General features: G+C 36.5%; 2 protein-coding genes across 2 annotated transcripts in view; one reads left to right on the top strand and one right to left on the bottom strand.

The window, feature by feature from the left end:
• Nucleotides 1–27,993, bottom strand: part of ARAP2 (ArfGAP with RhoGAP domain, ankyrin repeat and PH domain 2) — a 402,708-nt gene that overhangs the window by 147,707 nt on the left and 227,008 nt on the right. The window lies entirely within an intron of this gene.
• On the top strand, nucleotides 7,169–27,444 carry DTHD1 (death domain containing 1). Its single transcript, XM_075499188.1, has 10 exons — nucleotides 7,169–7,439; nucleotides 11,515–12,301; nucleotides 12,813–13,143; nucleotides 13,825–14,004; nucleotides 14,822–15,066; nucleotides 17,212–17,376; nucleotides 17,960–18,249; nucleotides 19,545–19,789; nucleotides 26,506–26,563; nucleotides 27,155–27,444. The coding sequence occupies exons 1-10, from the start codon at nucleotides 7,169–7,171 to the stop codon at nucleotides 27,442–27,444; spliced, it is 2,862 nt and encodes a 953-aa protein (XP_075355303.1).

A 27,993-nucleotide genomic window follows, 5' to 3' on the forward strand; every position in this document is an offset into this window, starting at 1 on the left:
CCATCTGTCCATGAATAATTCCTTGTGAAGTTACTAGGTTAAGTCAGAAGCTGAGACGTATCAAGTGTTTGAAGTTTTACTACATACATCCCCTTTCACATACTGTTTCCTTAGTTTTCAGCCTCTTTTCTAAATAACAAATTGAGAAACAGCCTCAAACATAAAACGCTAAAAGTTAAAAGTAGCCAAGCCACCTGGGGAGAACCAGGTAGTACCTGGAAGTACCAGTGACCATTTTAGGTAAACAAAGGATGGCATAAGTATTCTGCCTACAAGTTTGAATTAGATTGCCATTTAAGAAATCTCATTCAAATACTCAGCTGATGTTAGAAGCTTTACTGAAATTGGTCACACCACACCATTCTATATCCAGTTAGTTATAGTTCTTGCTATCTTTTTCACCTTCTTCTACTCAGAAAATTTCATACTTCCTTCAAGGATTGTTTTGTACCAAGGGTATCTCTTAAGAGCAATGAAGGTTTAACTCCATTATTGAGGAGTAACTCCATTACTCTCAGTATAACTGAGAGTAGGACTTTGTCATTAGGAAAAGAAATACTATCAAGTGAAAACAACACTTTCATATCATGTTTCTACAGCGTCTCCCTTTCTAAAATTTAATTAAAATTGCAATTAAGTAAGTGTCACTTCAATACTGGATCGAAAAACCTACAGTTTTTCTTATATAATTAAACACTAACATTAAAACAACATCAATCATGTTTACTAACTACAAAATACTATTACTGATCACATCAAAAGGCATTTTTCTTTCAAGAATTAGTTTTTCCCAAAGGTTATAATTAGGTTATTACTTAATCTTGTAAAATGAGACACAACAGCAGAGAGGCTGTGGAAATTATGATCTTCTCCAGCTAAACAGTTAATCAAGCTTCTGACCTTTCAGAGACACCGTGGTGATCTTGTCCTTTCCTTACAAAATATTTGGAAAGCCAGTGTATCACACAAAGGCTTGATTCAAGATAATTCAGTTTTGTATGCACAAAGAAAAAAAACTATGCAAGACCAAAACCTTGACTAAATCTTTTTGCTTCTTGACTAAATCACTGGTATGGAATTCAAATTACATACTCTGTTCAGCTACTGCAATACAAAACTTATCGCTTGTTTATGACTGCTTAGAATCCTGGAGGCCTTCACAGTTCTTGCATATAGAACAAAATTAAAACCAAATAAATTTAAAAATAAATAAAATTATAGTTTAAATTAATGCACTAAAACCATTCACTGCCATTTCTACAGTGCACCAAGGGTCTAAATGAGCATCAAAAAATGTAATGAAAACTGATTAGGGTATTTCAGTGGCTACGGAAAGGCCCCTTTTTCTTCGTATCTGTTATCAAAGCTCACTTCTCTTGTGCCTGCAAGGAATTGTCCATCGTAAGAGAAGCATCAGTAAAAGTGGTTTGTATTTCTTTCACAAAAGGGAGGTATAGGAAATGCATATTACAGTTCAGGCTGGATTTCAGGCAGAGTACGTTTTCAGCTAAGTCAAGATTATCTCTTGTAGAAGAATGTAAATAGGATAATATAGTATATGGATTTGAGAGTAAGTATATATTGCCATTTTTATCTTCCCCTACATTCTTGCTATATTTTGTAGGTCTATGCTCAAGTAGTAAAGGACAGATTAGACAGGCTAGAAGTTCCTCTTGCCATTCCAAAGATGAGGACCTTGCCTACCAAAGATGAGGACTCATAAATTCCCAGTCTGCGATCTCTTTGTCTTTGATCAGTACATAGATGATTATTTGTTCCCATGGAATATTATTCAAACTACTTACAAATAGTTATCAACAATTAAACTAAAAGAGAATACATAAAGAATATAAGCTGCCTTCTCCCCCCGCCCCCATCACAAAACTAACCAAAGGCTGTGCCTATGCAATTTGGCATAGATGAGGCTCAGAAATGAGAAAAAGACGGTCAGTACCCTGATCCCCTGTTCTGTGTGTTAGCTCTACCCCAGCACAGCTGAGCACGGCTTCTTTTCTCAACATTGGTTACCTGAAACCTCCACAGACACTAACTTAAATATAATGACAAATTCAGGCCAAGAACACCATGCTGCATTTAAGTGAATATAGGTACATAGGTAGCCCCACATCAGGGTTGAGCAGGGGCTCAGATTTTCTTCCCTCCTGTGCTCTGGAGCTTTGCCTTTCCTAACATGAGGCTCAGGCACACTGATTCATAGTGATGATGGCTTAATGTCAAGTACTGTGACTGCGCTCGGAGAGGTATACCTTTTTTAACCATGTTATTTCATAATTATGTATTTCAAGTGGATTATGACTTTCTTCAAAACATCCAGCACCGGTCACTATGGTATAGTGCTAAATGAATCATCCACATGAGCATATAATATAATTTCTATGGCACAGTACATCTATAGCACTTTCTTTGTTTTTCTTATACTATTATTGTTTTCTCACTTGGGCCTTAGAATACCAGAGGCAGGAAGAAAAGCCATTACACATATTTTCAAATATGAATAGATCAATAAATGCATCAAAATGCATTTATTGTCACATACTGAACTTAGCATTATGGACAGAGTATAAAGACAGAACTTACTGGGCCTGCATCATACAGTCTAATCTCTTTTCCTAGCAGAGCAAAGTCCACTTCCTTTGTTATCAGCTATGCAACAGTGTTAAGGTATTCTGAAAAGAACATGTACCTCTGCTAAATGATAACTTAATTTAAATGTATACTTTAGCCCTGTTTTTCTAAATTTGTTATTTTGTTCTTCCTACACCCAAGACCACTACTTAATATGGATGTGAAAGCTTTGGTTTTTAAGGACTCTTCAAATAGTTACAGAATATAGTTAAAAGTGAAAATAACCCAGGAATAGGAATTGTTTTAAAACAAAAGCAAGCACAGAGCCCATTTTCTGCTTTGTTTTTTTGCTGATGTAGTTTTGCTGAAGAGTAGGATCTCTCTTCAAAAAGGCGAAATTCAATGGAGAACTAAGCTCTGAGGTTGAGTGCACAGCTCTTTTGTTATTAATTCTTTCACACAAAATAAATAAATAAAAAACAACCCAAGACCTGAAAAGATACAACCTATTAACAATTCTACATCTATCGCAATTGTTCTTGCACTTTTATTTCTTACACATTGTCTCTTAATTATTTTCATTTTCTTCCCTCTATATTGTATTCCCTACCCAGGCATAGGGCCCTGTTTTGACAATCGGGTTGCAGGACGCTCATGTCTCTTTCCTGTGAGTCTGTTATTATAAGACTAATTAGCTGGTGTCCATATGTAATGGTAAACATGATAGCTTGTGTCTTCATCCTACCCCTATGGGCCTGCTTTTTCTCAGTTAAATGATGTATTTTAGGCAGGCATTTCCAGTGAGGCTGGGGATCCACAGTGCCCAAATTTATAAGTTTCTTCTGATACAATATCCCAGAACTGGTTTTCTTTGTATCTCCTTTTTTTTTTTCCCCTGTCTTTTTTTCTTCTGCTCAGGATTTTGTAGTAAAAGCTGAAAGATCAAACTATAGTTTCACTGTTAAAGTTGATGCTGCTGGAGAATGGAGTAATACTGTGCTTAGCAAGTCTGCTTATTCCTACTGTCTCAACCCCCTCTTTGTAGCTGGTGTGCTGCATAGTAAACCATCTCAGATAACTAATCCAGGCTGAATTTGACTTCACAAAAGTACGAGCTTAAAGTGATTGTAAAACTCCAGCATTAACTGTATGATACAAATTCTATTTAAATAACCTTTGTACTAGAGTCTTTATCATATTGCATTGAAAAGAATTCCTCTTTCACATGTGTCATCTATTATAATATCTTATTTTCTTCAGTATACTATATATTAATATAGGGAGTCATATATTTTCAGAGAATATACACTCCCTTTTCTGTAATATTTCTGAATGACTCATGATCTCTACTTTCTTTACCCTTCATGTTTTCAGTTTATATTTTACTCATTTCAGCAACATTTACTTTTACAATCTGCAGTGTTCAGAAAGCTTCAAACATGGCCCAGCTAATCACCTGCACTCACCAGGTGAGGCTGGTCTGGGCCATGGAGGCCTATGGGTGCCTGCAGGGCCCTGAAAGCTACTATTACAACTGGATCTCTTTGGGCACGAGCTTGTGTCAAGTAAAAAATGGCTGATTGTTCCCAAAGACTTTATAGTCATATTGTCTAATACCTGCCAGTATGGTACATAAACACAAGCCTTAAATCATAAGACTATCCACTAAATAGTATCGAAGATCAATAAATTTCACTTACATAATTTATCACCATTCTTCAAGTAAGGAGAAACTGGTGAATTAGTAGCAAATATCACAAAGAACAGGTTTTCACTGGGACTGAAATTAAAATAGGGACTGGGACCTATTTTTGTTTAACCAAAACTATGTTTTTGCTATATGAATAGCTGAATTTAAAGACCTCAGACAACCTAAATATACATTCTCTTTACTACTGCTGAAGAGTAAAAAAGCTGGAAGTCAACTGTAATTTGAGTGGTCATTACTGCTTCATTTTCTGTCATGAGATCTGATATATAATGATGTGTTTAAAATTCAAATGTCTCCCAATAGCAGTGCTTGTGTAGTAACTGTTTCAGTAAGAATGTAGCTTACCTAATTGCCTCTACAATAAATTCTTACACAGACTACTCTATAATTACAAAACCTTATACCATGCAGTACTTCATATTTTTACAAAAGCTTATTTTTTTGCATGTTTCACTCATGTTTACAGAGAAGACCAATATAAATTATCTCTAAGGCTTGAAATTGTTTCAACTACCCATTAAAAAATCAGAAGTTTCTTTTCTCCTATTATGTTTTAGACAAATGTATTTTCTAAACTAATGTCTTCTTTCAAATATGCATAGACAATTCATATAGATAGCATGTATTAGCTGAAGCAGGAGTTAGATATGTAATTTTTTGACAAAAAAACCAAAACAGTTTGCTTATGGCAAAGAACATGAATATAGATTAGTTCTTGTCATATATTCTAAAACTGTGTTTATAACAGTGTGTTGTAGTAGCTTCTCGTAAACTCTACAACATTCAATGAATAGCATATTCTGACAACAGGTCCATTTATTATTATGTATTTCACACACAAAGTTTATGTTTTAAAAATCAGATCTTCTTTTACCTTTATTCAAACGAATGTCTTTTTCATAAGTCGCATCTGCACATCACTAATTGATTTAGTCTGAAGTCATCTAAGCAAATACATATACTGGAAAAGATCCAGAGCTGATGAATCCAGCTATACTATGGTTAGGGGAACAAGATGGATTCACACCGAGAAGTTGGTCTATGCAATACTATACAGTAAATACATAATAATGCATTTTTGCCCATCTTCTTCTTTTTTCCCTTACACATGCCAAAAATTTTGGGTAGGAAGGTGACATTTTTCACTTCCTGTACATGAAAATATATGTTCTTCTCAGAGTTCCCTTTTTACTAAGAATAATTTCGAAAAATGTGGAGATGCTGGACCATCAGAAATGGTAAATAGGTTAATGATTCACATACCTTTTTGTGTTAGCTGTGCAGTACACTTTCAGTGTGATCAAGCAAACTAGAATGAGTCAAAAGGAACTTTCCTTTTGAATTTAATAATTACAGCTGGTTTCAGCTCATACGTTTGATTAAAGACACTTTATATCTTTCATTGTTATTTTAACATCTATACAGTGCTTTACATCTTCAAAGCACTCTGCTGACATTACCTTACTAGTTCTTGCAATGCTTAGATGCAATTTTCAGTGTGCTTTTATATCACAGTCCCATTTTAATTGCTATTTAAAGCTGCATTAATTATATTTATAATGGGCCATAAAAAGGAATGTTTAGTAGGAAAGCCACTGTACCAACAATTTGTGTAGTACATTTCTTAAACTATAAAATATTTTGGTGTATGGGATACTTCAGATTTAGCCCAGTACTGAAGTCTGCTAATGAGAGTTTCAGGCCTGTCCTCCCCTAGCACAGCACAATGCAAACTAGCATCAATAAGAGAATGTCAGTGCTGTTTCTCCACTTGTTTTCATTGCTGTGCTGGTGAGACTTCTTTTCCTGAACTTGCTGGGTAAAATGGAAATCACTGCAAATACTATCAATCATTGAGGTATCAGTGCTCAAATTTCACCCATTGAAGACAATGAACAGCAGAGGAGCCCTGTCAGGAGCTGGCCCTGCTTCCTCCCAGGTTGCCTCCAGGAGCCGGTGGTCGTGAGCCCCTGCAAAAGCAGTGCTGCCCGCTTTCACGGAGGTACTCTTGAGGACAGTCCATTTTCCCCATGAACCCCATATGGTCAATTCCTGATGCTGCAGTTAAGTTTAGTGAGCTCACGTTTTTCTTGCAAGTTTGCTTCTCAACTTCTAAAGTGTCAAGCAAAATTTCAGTCATTAGTTATTTGAACTTTTAGCTGTTACTAATTTTTCTTTACATTTCTTCACCTATTGTGTGAACACACCCAGAAAACATTGCAAGTTTCTTTAAATGTCTATTGCTAATAAATAATTCTTGCTAATCACAAAATTAGATTTGTAGATTCTTGTATTGCTGAAACCTACGTATAATTCAAATACATCATCCAGACTGCACAGCAGCTTGGACCTGTCCCACGTATTTGATGTCTCTGAACAAGAAATGAAATATGGTTGTCAGAAAATGGTGCCAAGTGACCTACAGCATTTAATGTTATCTTGCAATGAAAACACTTCCTCGTTGTTGGTGACTACTTAATTGTGAATTCACAATTAAGCTTGATTTCATAGGTACCGATCATTTATAGCCACTGAAGTGAGAAATTGCTCAGAGCTCCTGAAATTTAAGTCAACTGAGTTACATAACCATAAAGGTGCATGGTGTACATTGGTATCTCTTGGCAATCCTTGCCTGTAGTTACAGGAGAGCCACTCCTTTCTGTCACCTAGTAACTTTGTAATAGTCAACATCAACTCAGAGTTTCTGAGCTAGAGTTTGATTTGTCAGTGTGTGTGGAATACAGTACTTTTTTAAACGCTGTTTAGGCTACAAACACTAAACAGCGTAGTAGTCTGAACCAAGGACAATGCCTTGTGGAAGTGTTTGAGCAGAAAAAAATTGTAGTAGTAAATTCTGAACATAAAATGGAAATGGCTGAAGGTATGATTACACCTGCAGGCAAATCAGGCCAACTCCTGGAAAAAATTTGGCACCTGAACTTGCTAGCGAGAGATGTGCTTCTGAAAAGTGATCTGGGTAATGAAGGTATAGTGGAGTATGTGCTTAGACTGATCTCTTTAACGAAAGAGCTGAGCAGATCTCTCAGCCAGCAGCTGGAGAATGTTACAGAAAGTATTCAAGACACCTGCCACTTGCTGAGTGCTCTCCATGAAAAACACAAGGAATTGACTGCAAATCCAGGCAAGTATGGAGGGACTTACTTGTAAAGAGAATGGACTGGGTATATTGGATGCTAAGTTCTGCCGTGTGATGATGCTGGGGGACCTTACTTTTCATTTGTTAGTATTTCAGTATTCGGTCATTCATTAGACCAAATGAATTCATATTTCAACAGTTGTATCACAGTGGTTTTGAGTCTATTACATGAGATTCAATGAGAGGCTCGTAATTCTCCTTATGTGAGAAAAAAAAAAATTAACTAAACAGAATTGTTCCAAAGTCTTATGTATATTATACTTCGGTGGATTTATCTTGGCCAGACACTAGATGCCCACCAGCAATTTACTCCCCCTCCCCAAGAGGACGGGGGGAGAAAATAAGATCAAAAAGCTTGTCGGTCAATATAAAGACAGGGAAATCACTTCCCACTTACCATCATGGGCAAAACAGACTCCGCTTAGGGAAAAAGTTAATTTAATTTATTGCCAATTGAAATAGATTTGGATAGTGAGAAACAAACGCAAAAAATTAAACCACCACCTTTCCCTCACCCCTCCTTTTTTCCAGGCTCAACTTCACTCCTTCATTCCCAACTCCACCTCCTCCTCGTCTGGAGGAGCGCAGGGGGATGGGGAATGGGGGTGGCAGTCGGTCCATAACGCTTCCCCTCTGCCACTCCTTCCTCCTCATATTTTTCCGTTCTCCAGCGTGGGTCCTTCCCATGGCCCACAGCTCCTGTCAGGAAAGCCTGGGCTCTCCACAGACTGCAGTTCCTTCAGGGAGTATCTACCTGCTCCGGTGTGGGGTCCTCCACAGGCTGCAGAGTGGATATCTGCTCCGGCCTGCTCTCCTACGGGCTGCAAGGGAATCCCCACTCTACGCCTGGAGCACCTCCCCTTCTCCGGCCCTGCTGTTCTCGGGGCTGTTTCTCACACTTTTGTCCTCACTGCTCTCTGGTGTTCTTGCCCGTTATTACATTTTTTCACAGCGGCAGCCCCAGCTTCGCGGGCAGGCTCAGCTCAGTCCTGCAGGGGGTCCGTTGTGGAGCCGGCTGTGTCCGGCAGGGGGCAGCCCCGGCCCCTCCTCACGGAGGCCCCTGCAGGCCCCGCTGCCGGCGGCTGCCGCAGTAAAGGCGGTACAACCAGCCTGCAGGCCTCTGCGAGGAGCGGCCTGGGTGAAAAGATGACAATTCAAATAAGAAAGACTTCTGCCATCTTAGTGCACAGGTAGACACATGGAATTTAATTTCTTGCTTTTATAATAACGATGTGGATATAATAACGGTGTTTTTATTGTGAGGAGCAAATCCAGATTTCATTCGTGAGAAAATGCAGGATCATTTTGTGATGAATGAAACAAACTCTCTTTCCCCAGAAACAACATCTTAACATCCTTTTTTTGTAAAAAAAAAAAAAATAAAAAGGACCTGCTTCCAGGCTCCAAGATCCGAATTTGCCCTGTTGGCCTCATGGCCTATGTGATTGTTTTTTTTTTTTTTTTTTTTAGATTTCTAAGAATTCAGTATCATTCTCCTTCCAAAAGCTACTTTTCCTCATCTGACACTTTCCCATAAAACAGTCAGCAAAAAGGTTTGAAGACAGTTGCATATAAACTGCCACTACATGTGAACTGCCACTGTATTCTAAAGCCATGTTATCAAACATCAAAAAAGCCCAGAAAGTAAAATGTTAGAAAAGCGATGGTGGCGGGGGGGGGGTAACACAAAAGAAGGCTTATTTCAAGGTTAACCTTGTAACAGAATGCAAAAAGTGTCTTTTCATGCAACACAGTTGGGTAGTGTAAAGTTACTAGGACGTGTCTTTGCTTGGCTTTAAGCGCTGCAGTATTAGAAGTGTCGCATTCACAGCGTAGAAAAATGCCGTTGTTTCAAATGACCCTGTTATCTTCAAATTTGATTTTAGGGAGTTTTAAAAAGCTGTAAGATTTGTTTTGGTTTTTTGTTTTGCCTAGAGAATGCAAAATTCAGGCAGGAAACAGGTTAATTTTGGCAGTTTTGCCAAAGCTTGAACTTTGCCTTACAGTGTGACTGGGAAGTGGTCTTTTACAACCTCTTATGCAAACGTAGCTATGTTATTTCCAGTCCTTTTGTTTTATTTCTCAGCCCTGTTAAACTATTAGAAATTCTTCACTATTGTAAAAGTGCCCCTGAAAAAACAGCAGTACCTTAGAACAAACTTATTTTTTTATTTGAACTACCGGTGGAAAAAAATATATTAAAAATGTGTCTGCTGCTTTGTTTTGGTTTTTTTTTTTTGGGGGGTGGGGGGTTGGTTTGTGGTTGGTTTTTTCCCCCCCAAATATAGTCAAAATCCAATAACAAGTAATTTGGGAGCTGAGAAAATATTGCAAAGGCATAAATTTTAGATTGAGTTAAACAAGAAAAAAACTTTATTCTGAACCATACTCTTTGTAGGTTTAAATTAATCAGATTCAAATAGAGATGACAGTGAAAAGCCTATCTAGATCATATAACATCACACTGATGTGTGATGATATTCTTACTCAATAAAATTATTTTCCAAGTTGAAAAGCTTGAGATATTTATTTACCTTATATGACGTTATTGAAAAAAGTGCATGTAAGCCAGTGGTTTCCCATAAGACTTGTATCAGCCCTTTCTATTGTCCTTCCCTTGTGTGTCTCTGTCCATTATAAGTGGAGAGCACACCATACTGTGTTTCATTCCGTACAATTTTCTTATTCGTATTGACTTTCACTGGATTTAACCTGCAAAACAAAGCTTTCCAGGATCTCATGCAGCAAACAGAAATAAGCAAGAAATTTTCCAAGAGGTTTGCAATATACATAGCTAACGAAGACACAGTTCCAGTTATAGAGGTTGACAGCATAAAGTGAGGGGAGAGCTGAAAGTAATACATCTGAAATCCTTGCAGGGAATATGTGAAGGATTTCTAAGAAAAGCTGTAAGATAAGAAAAATGAGGTGTCATGGTTTAACCCCAGCTGGCAACTAAGCCCCACACAGCTGCTCGCTCACTCCCCCCCAGTGGGACAGGGGAGAGAATCAGAAGAGTAAAAGTGAGAAAACTCATGGGTTGAGATAAAGACAGTTTAATAGGTAAAGCAAAAGCCACGCGTGCAAGCAAAGCAAAGCAAGGAATTCATTCACTACTTCCCATGGGCAGGCAGGTGTTCAGCCATCTCCAGGAAAGCAGGGCTCCAGCATGCATAATAGTTACTTGGGAAGACAATCACCGTAACTCCAAACATCCCCAGTGTAAGCACTGCTCAGCATTAACTAAAACATCTCTGTATTATCAACACTGTTTTCAGCACAAATCCAAAACATAGTCTCATACTAGCTACTATGAAGAAAATTAACTCTGTCCCAGCCAAAACCAGCACATGAGGGATCATAAAATAAATAGGTTAAAGATAAAATCTTACATGAATGGCACATAGTGATTGTGTGCTTTTTGTCCATCCTTCTTCACCAAGTGTTTTTAGTTGCATGCAAGAGCAACCTCCACCATTCCTATAACTGGATGCTACAAACTGCTGTAATTCAGTATTGTATATGTGCTGGTGGTTTTGTGTTATCCTCTATTCTCCATAGCAAAATTCAAAGCTGCTAAGCATTTTTATTATTGAGCCCATGTATAACAGCATTGTTAGAGACCCATGCGTTAGAATCTTTCAGGATTCGATTTTAGGCAATATATATAATTAATGTTTAGTTTTGAAGCTCTTCCCAAATTGATTTGACTATTATTTACCAATTCCATGCTGTAGATTGTCATTAAGAATTTAGCTAGTGTCTGATCATTAGAAAGGTGTTCATTAGAGTTGCCACAGTAGTACTTCGACAAATACACAGTTGTACTTGGACAAGTACACAAATGTACTTGTCCTTATTTAGTTCTTCAGAAATTAATTCAAATTGAATAGCAATAAATGCAAAAATATTAAATGGAAGCCAGGAAATACATTGTGCTTCGTGTATTGAATGCCACTGTGGAATTAGGTGGAATTCATTAGGTATGTGTATAAGAGTTTTCACATTTTTGGCCAGCTTTCATAGCAAAATTCAATTGGTTACCTATTTTTTTCCTCAGAGTACAATGGAATTATAGATCGTCTGCAGAAAGTGAAGGATCATTTGATAAATACAGTCTCACACCTTCAAGAGGCAGAAAATGAACTTTATGCTGCTAGCTGCAGACAAGATGATGATTCTCAGATTCAGACTGCTCAAAATGCTTCTAGAGGAGAAGCAACAGAGTCTGTGCAAGCATCTTCTAGTCCCAATCAGCAATCCCAAATAACTCCTTCCCTGAACAAGATGGAAAGTCAGAATGTTAATCAAATCCAGCCAAGTGAAACTAAAACTGTGGAAAAAGACGTTGTTGCATCATTAGCCGAAAACATATCTGCTCGAGAACAGGACGTTACCAGAGAACCTCCAATGAAAAAGGAAGATGGTGAACACAGACTACTAATGAACTCTGTTACAGAGAAAAACAATTGCGATGGAAAGGATAAACCTCACAGACATAGCTCTGTTACTGAAAAGTCTCTAGAAGTGGCTTTTCAAGATGCTCTTACAAGCAGTGAGGAAGGCATTCTATCTGGGACATTGAAAGACATTTATGACAGAACTGTCACGAATCTTTTTGAACAGGAAAAAAAGGCAGTAGTCAAAGAATCTTCAAAAGGGGTAGAAAGTGAAGAATGTAGACTGACAGAGCAAATGGAAGACAGTAAAATGGAAACAAATAATGAGATTTGTAGGAGTGACCTAATTACCTTCACATCTTCAGCACAAACATGTGATCTTACTGCTGTGAATCCTATGAATGATTCAGAGGAAGTACAAAAATCTAGGCACTGGATGAACAAAGAGTAAGAATATATTCTTCTTTTTAGGAACAGATGTACATAAATATTGCTTATTAGCACACATATAAACATCTGTGGGCCCAGAAACTCAATATGCATGTATTGAACAGCTGCTGGTCATGCACATAATAGCAGTTTACAACTTAAGTGTGCGCAATGAAGATCTTCCATTTGGTCTAAAGTAAACTGTAACTTCCTATTTGATTGCATAGATTTTTTTTTATGCCAGAGAGGGACTCAGTCACAGCCAGTAAAGTCAATAATTCCCAAATTGTTGGAAATCAGTAGGAAAGGACCCCGATTAGTCAGTTTTATGATAATTTGTAAGCTGTTCTGAAACAAGCTAAACATACAAATTTTCATGATTTTCCCATCTATTCATAAACATATTTTTATGAATGATCTGCTTATGCTGCAATGTAGCACATCATTATAGTAAAGTATTTAATTGAAAATACAAGATGCGACCCCACCCAAAATACGAAGAATAATATTTTGTATTTTTTTTCTCCAGATTTCTAGTGGAAGAGAGTAGTAAGAATGAACGCAAAGTAGCTTGTTTCATTAAAGGCCCTGCAACTGCTCTGGAGAATCTGAAGTGTAAGATAGTCAATGACACCAGTTCCTTGGTGGTGGATGATTCGGAGGAGCTGGTCAGCAATGTCATCAGTATTGAATGCTCTGATTATGAGAAAACAATCTCTTTCCCTATCAACATTGCAATCCCATTTACTTCATGCTTCAGAGGAAATTATCGGGAGATTATGGTGAAGGTGACTGATGTGAACTTTCACTCAAAATACTTAACTCCTATTTCTTTGGAGGGATACCAAGGAAACCATAAGGTTGGTAACCTCTCATCTAAGCATTGTAAAAACATCATTCAAGGTTCCCAGTTAAGCCTCAGTGGAGTTATACAAGGAAAGTTGTCATTATTAAGCCGTATTGCCCACTACAGGGGGTTAAATTGAACTTTTCTTCCTACTTTTTCAAGAACTAATTCTATTTGAAACCTATTATTTAACAAGGTCCTTTTTTTCACTCATAACGTTAAGGCAAGTGCTTGATCCCCCAATACTAATGATTGAATAATGGTTCATGATTTTTGTAAGTAAGTGTAATATGTTGCATTATTTGATAAAAGTAAAAACTTAAGGGGAATTATTTTGCATGCAGATCACAGAGAAGTAACACAATTCTGTGTGTATGAGTTCAAACTCCATCTCAAAGAAACACAGGATGATTCTTCTTTTTTTAACTGCAGAAGAATTGCACTGGGCCAGATTCATCACCCAGTTTATGAGCTTATTTCGTTTCACCCCAGTCATACACAGGAATATTAATGACATCACATGATGACTAGAGATCACCAGATAACTGGGCATCCAGGTGGCAATAATATTCAATTTATTTTCATTTCACACCTTGCTCTATAAATAATGTTGCCTTCTCAATATGCTAATCCGCTGCAGAATACAGCTTCCTTTCCATCCCATGTACGCTAACCCCACATTCTCTTCATGCAGGAAACCTTTGCGGAAGTGAAAATTTATCAGCTGGGTGTTTTTTCTGTGTTGTCATGCTTAAAGAAAGAAACATTTACTGTTCCAAATGTAGGACTGTCACAAAAGCTGAGCATGGATTCTAGAATCTCTTTTTATTACCCTCCAGAAACATTCCATTCTCCAGCACCCATGCAGTTAAAGGTGAGCTTGAAATACACAAGACTTGTTCCATAAGTCTGTTATCTGATCAGTTCTGAAGCAAGGATGCCAATAATGTAAAAGGGCAACCTGTTCCATTATTAGAAAAAGTGAAAAGTGGTTGCAGCTTCACATCCTGCATACCCAGCAAATGGTTTCCTGTCAACTTTGTTAAAGCTGCATAATATTGTCAGTAGTCAACATGATATCTCTAGCTAAAAAGAAGAACCACCTACAGAAAATACAGTTGTTTTCAACAATGACATAAGCATCAACTCCAAACTTCAACTGCTTGGCCCAGTGTTTAAGTTAATGGAACAGTTTTTCTCACCTGACCTTCATCATTTGTACCAGGCAGTGCAATAGAAGGTTTTGTCACCTCTTAGTCTTAGGCTGAGAATAATCTCAAAATTTGCTTCAGTGATAATGTGTTTCTCCCTTCCCCCATAAAAACGTTGATTCTGAGGTACAGAGAAGCTAAAATTAAGAGTGAAAAAAATACAGATTTGAAAAATCTTAGAAAATTATCAAACTGAGGCAACTCAGGAGTTTCGAAACTTGAACTCAAAGAAGGAACAAAACAATCAAAATACTTTAGTCAGTAAAAGTTCCAGGTTTTTTTTACTTTCAAGCACTTGGTTATGCATTGTATAAAGTGCTGATACATTGATAGGGTTGTTCCTGGGTTATAGAGAGGAGCCTAAAGCTTCTGTGATAGTCTAATCCAATTCCAAAGATAAATCGATTTGTAAAAAACCAAGCATGTAAGAGAAGATTTGTTCATTTGCAAATTAATTGTACAATTGCTTTCCGTATTTAGGTTCAGCCAATTGAACCATCATTGGTTTCCACACTGAAAGCAAGACACGATAGGTACCACTCAGTAGTATCTACTAGTGCACTGATTTATGTCCAGCATCTTTCAGCCCAACCATTTAACAGCTCAGTCACTATTACTCTACCCTGCCCTCCAAACCCAGAAAAAAAAAGGCAAGGAGATGAGACAGAACGTGCGAGAGCCATTAGTGCTACAATAAAGAGGGTTGCTACAGCGTACCATCCTCGGTAAGAACAACTTCACTACAAATTCAGCATTTTCAAAACATCAAAATCATTTAATTTTAACAGTTGCTGATTAATAATTTTTTGTATTAAAAATATGTTAGTTCCTTAATACAGTCTGCTATATTTAGAAACATTGTTAGAAACACTAGAGCAAATCTCCACAATTCTCATGCTATAGCTTCACCAGCAAAATTCATTTAGCATTTGATGTATAATCTTTAAATATGCTGACCACTATATTTCTAGCAGGAGTCAGGATGAAAAATGCGTGGGTTTTTTTCAGCAAGAAATGTTCAGCCATTTTCACCAAAGCCAAACATTGAACGTAGAGAATAACCATGTCTCAAAGCTGCTGTAATCATTATTTTACCAGTCGGTGGTTTGGCTACCCTGGCCTTTGAATTTTCTGATTGCTACTTGTACACATTCCAATGGCTACCTGAGTCAAAATTTATCACACAAAGGTTTGGCATAGGTCAGTTTTGTGGTAACTGTGGCACTAGATAAAGGCCCAGATTTTTCCAAAGCACTCGCTACAAAATTTCTAAAATTCAGACCTTTTGGAATGTCTTAAAAAAACATTAAAACATGGGAAGTCCTAAAAAAATCTCTAAATTTCAGTTGTTAACCGGCAGTTCAATAAAATTTATCCATTATGCACACGAGGATATGGATAAAACTTTTTGGTGGAAGAAAAGGCCAAAGCTGACCTCATCTGTTTTGACAGTCAGAAAAATAAATGGTGTTTTTACCATCTTGTGCAGGAAAAAAAATCAGTCTGAACTTACCATTTCATTGTTGTCGTTCCAGTTCTGCTACCATGGGGCAACTACAGGTTCAGAAAGGCTTACTGGGATTTCTTGGTAGGGACTAGCCTGGGACAAGAGTCAGCTTTGAAGTATTTCTACTTTAGGTCATTAAAGAGTTAGCTTATTTCTACTGTGCTAAACATTATCTTTTTCAAAATTCATCTACATGCCAAGATTATGATTGTCTTGAAAATAAGCAAGGTACAGATGGAGAAGGCAGACAATGTTCTAGCTTTCCATTTCTGAAAAACTTCTCAGATCATGTTTTAAAGAGCTCTACACCCACACTGGTCTCTGAGACTAGACATCCGTCTTTATCACAAACTTCAGATTAGGGAAGGGTGCCCATGTCAGTTTATAGGAGATTCAAATTTCATTTCCTGTACCAGCAGCATTTAATTGTGTGGCAGTACCCTCGTGGCATCCGCCTGTTCTTAATACCAGTCTAAATGGCACTTTAAATTCTCAGTCAAAGTACATCCGTGAAAAGACTGTGGCTTGATTGCTTATTTCTATACAAATGCCTTAGGAAATTATGCCAACATTCTCCTCTATTTGCACATAGGCTGAGGCTGTATGCTTGAGAAATGCTTAGGCTGTCCTGTCTGGAGTGTTTGCTTTTTCAGATTGTGTATAGGGTGTGCATTTGAGGTGAATGGGTTATTCACATCCAGTTTTAAAAAATTGATAAGGAGAGGTGTGTGTGAGAGGAGAGTTATGGGCTTCTGTAAAGAACCCCTCATGTTTTATTCATTAGAATAAATTAGCCAGAGTATGTCATGTCACAGTTGCTTGATTCTGAGTGTGATATCAAAGGAATTATCTCATTTGAAGAGAAGCTACTTTTGTTTTCTCTGTTGAAAGAGATAATGGATAGCGGTCATGTCTTATTTTCTAAATTTCTTTGTGGTTATTGAGTAATATTTGCTTCTGGAATAAAAGGTGGGTTGGGTTTTTTGTTTTGTTTTGGGTTTTTTTTTCAGATATCTACTTCTAGAGAATCTAAATCTTGATGAATGACTCAAAACCAATCCATAATAATTACTGAGCATGATATTAAACAATAGATTAAACAAGATTCATTTAGATAGAAACCTTTCTTTTTCAATTTTTTTCCTCTTTCTGAGAATTAAAAAAAAAAAAAAATCTCTTAACAATTATATTACTTATGTACTCTGGAGTATATTTCCAGATGTAGATTTTCAGCAAGATGGGAAAAAACACATCTAGTCATCAAGGAAAGCAGAAGGGAAAACAGAGCTACAAATACAAGTTTACTCTTTCTGCAGGATCTATTTTTCATTATATTTTTTCCTATAATTCCTTGGCTTTCCAGGGCTGTGAGTGCTTCTTTGAGAAAAAATGGGGAGAATCTCAGTGATACTTTGAAATTATTAGGTCACAGAAACAAAGAAGAGGGGTGGAAGGTGTTTGATGATGTTATTATCCAGAATGCACGGAATGGGCTTGTATCATTCGAACTAAATGAGCATTTAGAAAGGTAATGTATGAATAATTTAATAAAGCTTTATTTACTAAAATATTTACTTCCAAGTATACAGATCAATGGAAATTAGTAGAGTTAAGAAATTATCCACTATTAATTATTAGCTTGCCAGCATCTCTTTCTTCCACTTTGCAGTATAAGATCATTTAGATTTGTTACTCCTAATTACAGAAAATATAAATTTGTTTACACATTTTTTCATCTATAGGCTGTACACTATGTAATATATACAAAACTTGAAACAGGAAATGCAGACATTAATCTTAATTTGCAAATGTGATTTAGCTCTCTGACTGCAAAACAATAATATTTTTTGGAATTTCTTATTAGGAAATATTCTCTTTCATCTAAAATTTCTATGTATTTAAATTCATAGATACAGAGTCAATATACTCTACACTACAGAAGCAGGCAAATTTCCACCCTTTCATGTGTTGGAAATGAGAATGAAAAGGAGGTAGCAAAAGGGCCATTGGAGACCGAGCCCTGTATTATTTTGCATAATAAATTGTTAGCAGTTGATAAAATGATTTAAGATAGAGCTATTTATTTTCTTGCCTTTTTTTTTTTAATACAGCTTTGTGGTCATTCGCTTTTCGTTCCTCTTGGAAAACACGTATCTTCTCCTCTTTGCTCAAGCTCTGGAAGAAGCTGTTTGTAGCACAATGGCTAATGTGATACTGTATCGGAAAAGAGACAACCCTTATAAAATAGTAGTTTTGCTATCTGCATCCAAAGAATTGAGCTGCAAACTTCAAAATCTCCATGAGGAGGGCTACTTTGGTCCCCCAGAACCTACACAGCAGTTCCCATTAAGGGAAGGAGAGCAGATTCATTTTAGATTTAGAGGCAATATTTTTGCTTCAGGTAAGGTAATTAGTTCATGCATCTGAATGAACATTATTAATCACCTCAGCTCTTCAGAAATACTGTATGTGAACATTAGCAGATTGTGGTTAGTCACAGCACATTTAGTTATTTCAGTGTTTTATTTCTTGTAAATGATAGGCGCATGGAACTACATGGGAGACTGCTCCAACTGAAAAATAAAATGTACTAGTTGAACAAGATCCTGAGCAACCTGCTCTAGGTGACCCTGCTGTGAGCAGGGGGGTTGGACTAGGTGATCTTCAGAGATCTCCTCCAACCTCTGCCATTCTGTGAAACCTGGTCCCTCACAAACAGCTGGTATTTTCTCTTTTATTTCAAAAGGGCAGGATTCCATCAATGGGTTTTTAATATAAAGAACATTTGATAGGAATTAAACAGATTCCAAACAAAAAGAAACAGTCTGCTATTTTATCTGTGTAAATTCAGTTAAAGTGAGCGAGATTAAACACTGAAATCCAGGGCAAAATGTTGCTTTTTGTGAGTTGCACTATAAGTTGAGGTGATGAGAGAGACTTGTTATGCCGTTTCCATTAGCAGCCTCGAAAATTCCATGCAGTGGCTGCCACCATTCAGAGACTTGCTTAAAGGGAAAAGAGATAAGAAGCCTCAGAAAAGTTTTCACCCAAAATTACATATAGTCTCTTCTGTCAGTTTTGGAAAGAACATAGAAATATATACTTGGCCCTCTGAACATTTTGTACATAACCTCTCCCGTTGAAAACTCCATTTACCCTAAAGAAAGGATTATTCTTCAAAAAGAGAAGTCTCCAGCCCCCAAGGAATGACTGCTCATATATGCAAAGGATAGTGTTATAGATGTATCAATTAAAATGGAATTACAAATCCTAAAAATGCACCTACCTCTCTGCTTCCGTTCATTTTGTTGTTACAGACAGATATCTATCCTGAATAACCAGAAAGCATATACTTCTAATTCCATTCACCACACAGTTTTATTTTTATTTCTCTCTGTGTTATGTACTTTATCCCCTTCTGTGTTCCTTACTTTTCAACTTGTAGCACAGCCTTCACCACTTATCCCTTATGCCAACAATTCAGGGGCTAAGACAGCTAACTATGAAGACATTTCAACTACTGAAGCAGGCTGGCAGGAATGTTTGAACCTCAGATGTTCAATATAAAGTAATAATGATAAAGAACAACCAAATGTTATGTGATTAGCTCTATCTGACTCACCCTAATGAATTATTTTAGATGCCACACATCTAAATACAGTGTAAAAAAATTTTATTTTTTTTTATGGACTGCAGAGAATGGAAAAGATTTTGGAAAATCCTACAGGCTGATTTTTCATTCACAAAGAAAATCCAGGCTGGAGCTCCAAATTAAAGAAGTGGATGAATTCAGTAACCACAGTTCACCTCATTACAAAGGAACAGCAGTGTTTTATAAAATTACCAGAGAGATGATAACCAAGAAATGGGAACAACCCTTGCCATATGGTGAATATCAACACCAGTCTCCACTGTGTAAATTAGCACTAACATTACCAAAGGTGGGTTTCTCATTTGATAATGGTAGAGATCTTTCCATTTTTCCCTTACCATGTATTTATTGGGCAAAAGGATCTTGGTATGATTTTTGCTTTACAGATACACACAGGAGGCACTAATGGAGCAGTTCTGATCCATCAGCAATGTACAAACACCTTCAGAATTTCTCTTAGCAGGTGGGAGGGACCCTTAACCAAGCACGAGCATGGAAAAAAATGTTTAGCAGAAGTTTTTCACCCATTTGCTCTCTCCAAATGGTATGGCCCTGTGAAATTATTACTTAAGTTTCAGTTATATACTTCTTGTATCCTTGTCTTGGGAGTGCAGAATTTCAAATTGTAGGAGCATTAAATGGTTCATGTAACCTATCTTTCTCCTATCATCTGATTCTCCTATTACGCCTGATAAGCCTCTGCAGTACAGCCATGTGGGCAATTATCTCCATCTCTGGTGAAAGCTATTGCTACATAAATTAATCCTTAATATTCCTGCAATGAAATCTCATTGTAATCTTTCCAAAGAGCTTAGGTATCAGCACCCTATATTGTACAAAATGCTGCTGCTAGACTGCTGCTGTCAAATTTGCATACATTTTAATGTCAAAATATGTATAGTAACACTTGGTCTAAATCTCTGGTGACAAGCAGTAGCATCTCTCTCTTTCTGAATGTAATTTACTTCACTCTTCCTTAAGCTATCACCTGCAAATACATCTTTTATTTCATAAGCATACCTCTTGATTTCTCTCTCATCTCCATTCTCCCAAGTAAAAATTGAGAACAATTAACTGCAGAAGATTTTAAGAGGAGATCTCTTTTAGAGACAAATGCCATATAAAATGTAAGTTTTCTTTTGAGAATCACATGCTTTCAAGCACTTTGCTTTTCTGCAGGGCTAGCATTCCATGTGCAGTATTCACAGAGAGGGAAATACAAACTCTTGAGGTCTGGTGGGATGATTAAAAAAATAAGAATTAAAAAAAAAATCTGTGGCACACCCTAGGCATCAGTTAGTTTTCCATCCACCTGCCTAGCTTCTATCCCATTGTTCCACTTTATTTAATCTTATTGCATAATAAGAATAAGATTTAAAGGATTGAAATGCGTTTGTATTAAACCACAAAGGTAATTATCAAGTGTCTTGGATTTGGGTTGGCATATATGGTCTACTGCTATACATATTACTCCTTAAATGTTCTATTTGGACTTTTCAAAACAAATATTTCTGACTACCCCTTTTCTCCTACTAAATTTAAGGCTGGGTTTCCTCATTCTCAGTGTGGCTGAGATCCTGAAGTCTGGTTGGTCTGTATAAGTGTGTGAGAATATAGAATATATGTGGGTACACAGTAGCACCCAGGCAGACTACTCATTTAAATGGAAATAAATGGAGGAACTGTGTAAAATGATCATTACTGGTAAATTAGAAATGAAGTCAAACTTCAGGAATGGTGATAGCCTTTGGGAATATTTTCTCTACATTTATTTTTTGAGTAGTGGCTCTACTTTCAGCTGAATCAGTTCAAGCACAGTAGACCCAAGTTCAATGCACAAAAAGTCTGCTTAAAGAGAAAAAGTTATTATATCACTTCAGAAAATCAGTGTTGCAGGATCTTGCAAATAATTTTTCTTTTGCTTCTGGTAAATATATTTTAAGAAGTGCATTACAAAGGAGTCAGAATCTTCGTTAAATGCAAACATTAGGCCAAAAAAGGTGATCAAAATGCTTGAAAACATTTACATATTGATTTTTTTTTTTCATTACATGATTTTTATTTTCTGTCTTACACAGAATGAAATACCTTTCTCTAGAATGAATAATAGTATTAAAATAACATCTTCCCTTATGTTGCAAGTCATCTTAGTACGCAAAATGTTATACTTTGCTATAGTTGGTGAGCCCTCCTACTTTTTGATCTATCTTCCATCCACCCAGTGTAATAATTTAAAATTGGTAATGCTTAAGGTCAGTTTTTTTAATAGAGAAGAAATATTCCTTAATAATTTACTAGTTCAGTTATCATCTTTTTGAAGAATTCTAGAACGTCAATGAAGCTGATTATTTGACTTCAGTGAATAATTAATAAATTAAATACAGCATACCTTACTGTTGGTATATAAATACACAAGGCAAATGGGAATTTCACCCACACCATTATCTAGTGGTATGTTACATTCATTAACACAAAGTTATAATGTTGTTCACTCTTTTGCTCTTCATACCTTCTTCCAGCCAAGTAAGTCTTGAATTCCATACTGAACAAACTCACAGAAATTTTAAGAACAAAAATTATTCTCTTTTGGCTTGTTTGCTGGCTGAAAGATAGGAAAAAAAAGTAGGAAAAAGCAGTTGATTTTCTCAATGGAAGGTGATTACTATAAAGTCCCACACAGATCCATGCTAACATATTCATCAGAAACTTTTGAATAATTAAGTGAAAAGTCTGATGACAGTACAAAATATTCAGAGTACTAAAGCTGTCTGTGAAGGATCACAGAATATAATGATACTGGGTGACTAGAAAATAAACTAGATAATTTAGATGCCACTAAGTGTTTTGTTGGGGTGGAAATACGTATCTAGTTTTATACTGGTAGACTCTAAATTACCTGTTACAACTCAGAAAAGAGATCTTCGGTCATTTTGCTCTCTGAAAACTTCCAGAGGATTCAGCAGCAAATAAAAGGGTAACTGGAATGTTCCAAATTATTTGAGAACAAAAATGAAAACAAGATTATGCCATATATCTATGAGGCGTCCCACATAATGACTGCACTCTGCACTCCTGGTCATAGAGCTCAGAAAGAGGATTTGGAAGAAGAGGACAGAAACAAGGTGATCAGAAACATGGAGTGGTTCCAGGTAGAGGGACAATACATTGATGACAACAGTCCAGGCAGTTTTGATAGAAGTTGAAATATTGTGTACACTTATTAATATTATAGAGGAACTGAAAAAGGAATTATTATATCCCCTTTCACAGGATATAAGAACAATGATATCTGTAAGTCGCAGGTATAACCAATAATATAAAATAACATACTTTTTACGTACAAAAATAATGAAAAGGTGAACTCATTTTCACAAGATATTTGCAGCAGTTAAAAATGTGTTTGAGCTAGAAAAGGAATTGACTGGAAGAGAGACAGAACCATATATTAAACATAATGATCCAGATGCAATTAAATGCCAGAGCAATGAAAAGGAAATTCTAATTACATACTATGTCTTACTAAGTGTTCTAAAATTATTAACACTGATGAAAGCACTGACAGTAAAAATTAACGTAAGAACTTTATCCTGTTTTTACTATCCATGATCTGATCAACAAATTTTAATCAGATATATCTTCACATTTAGGTGGGCTTTCTAATGAATAAAAGAAATAGAAAGAAATAGTTAAGATTGGATGAGAAAACACAGTTATGGAGAAACTTAATTTAGTTTAATTACACAATCAACTACACCAACCATCTGTCAAATGCAACTGCTATTTACCACTTCATTAAAGTACAAGTCTTGTGTTAATGTCCATATAATATGAACCGAGACTGGCACTGTCCATAATTAGTCATATGCTGATGCTATTAATATATATTGCCAAAGCACCTAGAACTATCTAACCACATTTGTGTGTGTAGACATACACTCAAGCAATGATCCTTCCATTTTGCTAGTTTCTGTGACATGTATACTACTACAGTACAGCAACTAAGCTGCTGCAAATCTTGCAAGCATATTAAAATATCATTCTCAGTGTTCGTATCTGGCCTATTGATAATACTGCTCATACTAACACAGCTGCTTACAGAATTCCAGTTGTCACAGTAAGGTTCTCGTGTCTTAATTGTGAATTAGTTGACTCTTAAGTTGTAGCATTGTTGATGGACTTCTCGCTTGCTCCCAGTATGCTGGGGGACCCTTTCATGGTTTGGTAAGAAAATCCCTGAAATAGCAGTAAATGCAGGGTAAGAACAGCAAAGACTATATACATTTCTACTACTTTGCTGAGTTAATAAATATCTTAAGTTTAGTTTGAACATGTTAATGGATGAGTTTTAATACAGACAAATACTCAGTGTTGCCAGTAACGCTGGAAATTTTCTCACCAAAATGAAACGAAGTTTTCCTTTTTTCTTTTTTTTTTTTTTTTGCCAGATGATAAAACTAGTACCATCCACAATGCCTGATTTTGATTGTGACAAAGACAGATGGAATCTTTTTTGAAGGCCACCATTCTGACTACATTTTCACTTATTTCTGTAAAAGTCCCACCTAAATTTCTCTTGATTTGCGGAGAGAAGACAGTAACTATATAGATTATAAACCATTTTTATATGTATGTGCCCACATTATCCACTGTCTTACAAATATATTTCTGACAGTGGTCAAAGCAGTGGTTGTTTACTTTGTATGCAACCATTCACATCAGTTTTTAGTTCAAACATGCTACACTTGTACAGAAGTAAGCTGATCTTCACTAACAGTTCCTATTATGGAGCTTTCATTTCCCCAGCATTAGAAAACACTGGTTAGTCAAACCTGTTATTTTCAACACAAATTAAATACAGTGGATTAGGTTCTGATGTCAAGTATGTGGGTGCATAACAGTATTATTTCTACTGATTTCAAAGCAGTTGTATTTATGTGAAACTGGGCTAGAGAGTTTAAAAGGTTAATTTCTCCTTTTCTGTCTGTCCTGTTTGATATGCTAGTAGAGTCTGGCCATGTCTGAGAGGTCCATTTGACAGAGCACTTCAGTATTGCTGGCTGAAATCAGAGTGCTTTGCAAAAAGACATTGTTGTAATACATACAAGCATTATCAAATTACTATTCTGCTGAAGTTTTATGTCTAATGACTGTCTAACAGCAAAATAGCATGAGATCCTCTGCTTCAGAAAGACAGTTGCTTAGCTAATTGAAGGGCCTTCCAGACTAGAAAACTGCTTTGACCGCTAAGAGTGTTTTACTTACGCTGTCAACCAGAACAGTGGGGCCACGTGCCCGTGCAGCTGAACCGTGGGTGAATTTAGCACTTCGCCACAGGTATTTAATCTTTAAAGGCAGATTTAATGTTTTGGATCTAATGCATTGTATAGTATTACACTGTTTCTAGACAATACTCATTTTCAATTCTTATCATTTTTACTACTATTTTAACATTAAGTAGCATAAAGTGGTTCAGATTAAAGTCAGTGCATGGGTAATTGAGTTCATCTACAATAACTTTGAAAATCTCATACGGACCTTTGAGGTGCTAAATTCTCATTAATGAATGAAAATAAGTTTAAATACAAATGCATAATTAAACGAAGCCAAAGAATGCTGTCTTGGAAGAAAAACAATGCCCCCTTCTGGAAGAGCTTTATATTCCCTTTATTTTGAGGGCTTTTTTTAGCCGTGTTGTGGTATCTTCACACTAGGGCACGTCCAGGGACAGAATTGCTGTAGAAGCACGCAGGACGAGGCAGATTCAGATCTCAAGATGAGTACAGCACAGGACGGTTTTGCACTGCCGAGCGGTGCACACTGTGTGCAGCCTGTGCACGCTGAAACCCCCTACCAAGGTGACTGTACCGGCCTGATGAAAAGTTGTTTAATTCACAGGTGAATAGGTAACAGTTATGATTATATTGACCTTTTGGATGTGTAGCTCAGTACATATGAAACACTCCAAATACTGAACAATATATAAAGTCTGTATTATAAAAGTATTTGAGATAAGCTCAGCAAGGCCCAGTATGCCCAGCAGGAAAAGGAGAGTAATCTACCCATGCTCTTAATTTACAAATGGAAAAAAGAAGCTCAGTGAATAAACCTGGAGCAAGTCTCACAGGGAAAGCTGACATAAACAGCCAGGTAATACAACTGAATGTGTGTGACAAAAGTAACATGGGCACTAAAAGAGGACAATTACAGCTTTTAACAAAAAAAGAGCTGAACTTCACTTGATACAAATTAATCTCTTCTTGTGGTCAGTGCTGATGTAAGTAATTTCTTGTTCTATATGGAACAGGAAATGACAGTAAAGCCCACAAGACTTTCCTCTTTCTCAGTCATAAGGAAAAAGGACAAAGTATTTTTTTCTTCCTCTCCAGTGTTCGAGGAAGAAAGAGGAAGAACTCTGCACTTTCTAATGGAACTTGTCTTTTGAATTCTGGTGATTATTAGTGATTTTTAATTAAAAGTTGGACCATGTAAAATTAATAACTGTAGCTACAAACATAGTATGATTTCTAGACTTTACAATAGCTGCTGCATACCTAGAAACTGTTCTTTTCCTTGAAACAGTATGGTATGCACACAATTGTAATAAGAACACAGAGTCAGCAAGGCAAAGTTAATGCACTATTTGAAATTAGAATTCATTTCATGTACGAAGGTTCTATACAGGTTTTCTATATACTCAGTTTCTATACACCAGTCATGACATAATGCTACTGATCAAACATTTACAAAATTGCATAAATTATAAACTTTTTAATAAGATGCAATAAACATCCATTTGGTGTAAACAGACTGAGTTTCGTTATTTTAATAGCTGTATACTGATTTTACCTGCTAATGGTGTTAACTGATTTTTAATAATGACAAAAATCCCCTATGTAGGTAGGACCAACCTTAAATGCTGATTTACTGCAATCCACCCCCATATCCTACACCTCATCCCTTACTCATTTAGCCGTATCTCTTTCCTCAACATATTTTCTTTGATAGCATGAAAAGTTGATCAACCGTCCACGAAGCACAAAAAGAATTTCTTCCGATTCATCAGGTAAGAAGACATACATAATATATTAATATCAATATAAATAATAGTTATATTTGCTGTTTACTTTTTTTAAATGCCAAGATTTGTTGCAGCTGTAACTGACATTTTCAAATGCCATATTCATGAATCAAAGTAGTTAATGTGTTAAAAGATATTCAAAGAAAAAAAAAAGCGATCTGTTTACCAGGAAATGCAAAAGGTCTTGTAAGACAATGTTGTGGTGGGGTGCTTGAGCAGCATGTAATTTTCTGTATAAGGAGACTCAGTTTGTACTGGAAAGCTCCAGTATAAGTTATGTATTAGTCACAGGAAATGCCCAAACCCTTTTATTTGATTGCTAGCTTTCCCCCTGCAGTTCCAAAAGTTATAGATCATTGCTGAATCTTTTCTTGACTAAATTCACTTCATGTCTCAGTGCAGTTACCAAAAATTACGCCAGAAATAAGAAGTGATGACGTTTTCATTAAAGTAAAATCCAAACCATATTTAGTTGGGGAGTTCACCCCCTGAGCCTCCAGCTTTAAAAAGCTTTTCAAAAAAAGATTTACCTAGCAGAAGAATAACATTCTTAACTTACTAATTTTTGCCCTTCAGAGGCCCTGTGGGACAACTTGCTATATTGGCTGGCAGAAGAGCTTGCAGAAGATAATACATCATTGCTTGCTTTATGCTTACCTGTTCGGCGGAGCATACTTCAGCTTGTTAGGCTGAAGTGCCCTGATAATTTAACACACCAGATCTATGAGCTGCTTTGCTGCTGGAAAAAGACCCTTCCAAGGTCGGCTGATAAACAGCAGCTCCTGTCTCGCTATTTGCGGAAGAGTGGCAGAAGTGATCTTTCAGAAGAACTTCGTTTTAAGTGGCAAAATAAAGTGTTCACTTGACAGAATCACTGGCAACTAACAGCCCTATTTCTCTTCTTTCTTGTTGAAAGGTGTGAATATTTCCGTGATACCTTTGGATGAACAAGTGACAGGGATACCAGTCAGGGATCAGACTGCTTATTTATTTGTTACTTTGCAACCTCTTTACTGAAGCAAAGTATAATAGCAATATCCTTGCTTGCTAAAAGTGAACATTTCTCCTGTGGAAAAGTGAGATATTGAAAATATAGGTATGAAGGATTATAGACTGGCCTGCCTAGGTTTTTAAGGACTTTAATTGTTTGCACAGACCATACTCAATTGACATAGAATCTTATTTCTATATGCTTCAAACACTAGGAATTACTCACTATGCTTTACCAAAATCTTATGTATCATTCCATGATACATGGATTACTCTACATCCAGTAAGAATAGCTACCAGGTTCTTCAGAGGAAAGCATAATAGATCGTTATAATGCACAGACAGAGGAAATTTCTTCTTACTTTCAGGTCTGTTAGTAATTAAACCTGACTTTTATGTTCTCAGTGAATGTTTTTTATCCTTGT

The sequence above is a fragment of the Mycteria americana genome, chromosome 4, assembly GCF_035582795.1.
Source record: "Mycteria americana isolate JAX WOST 10 ecotype Jacksonville Zoo and Gardens chromosome 4, USCA_MyAme_1.0, whole genome shotgun sequence".
Lineage (NCBI taxonomy): Eukaryota > Metazoa > Chordata > Aves > Ciconiiformes > Ciconiidae > Mycteria > Mycteria americana.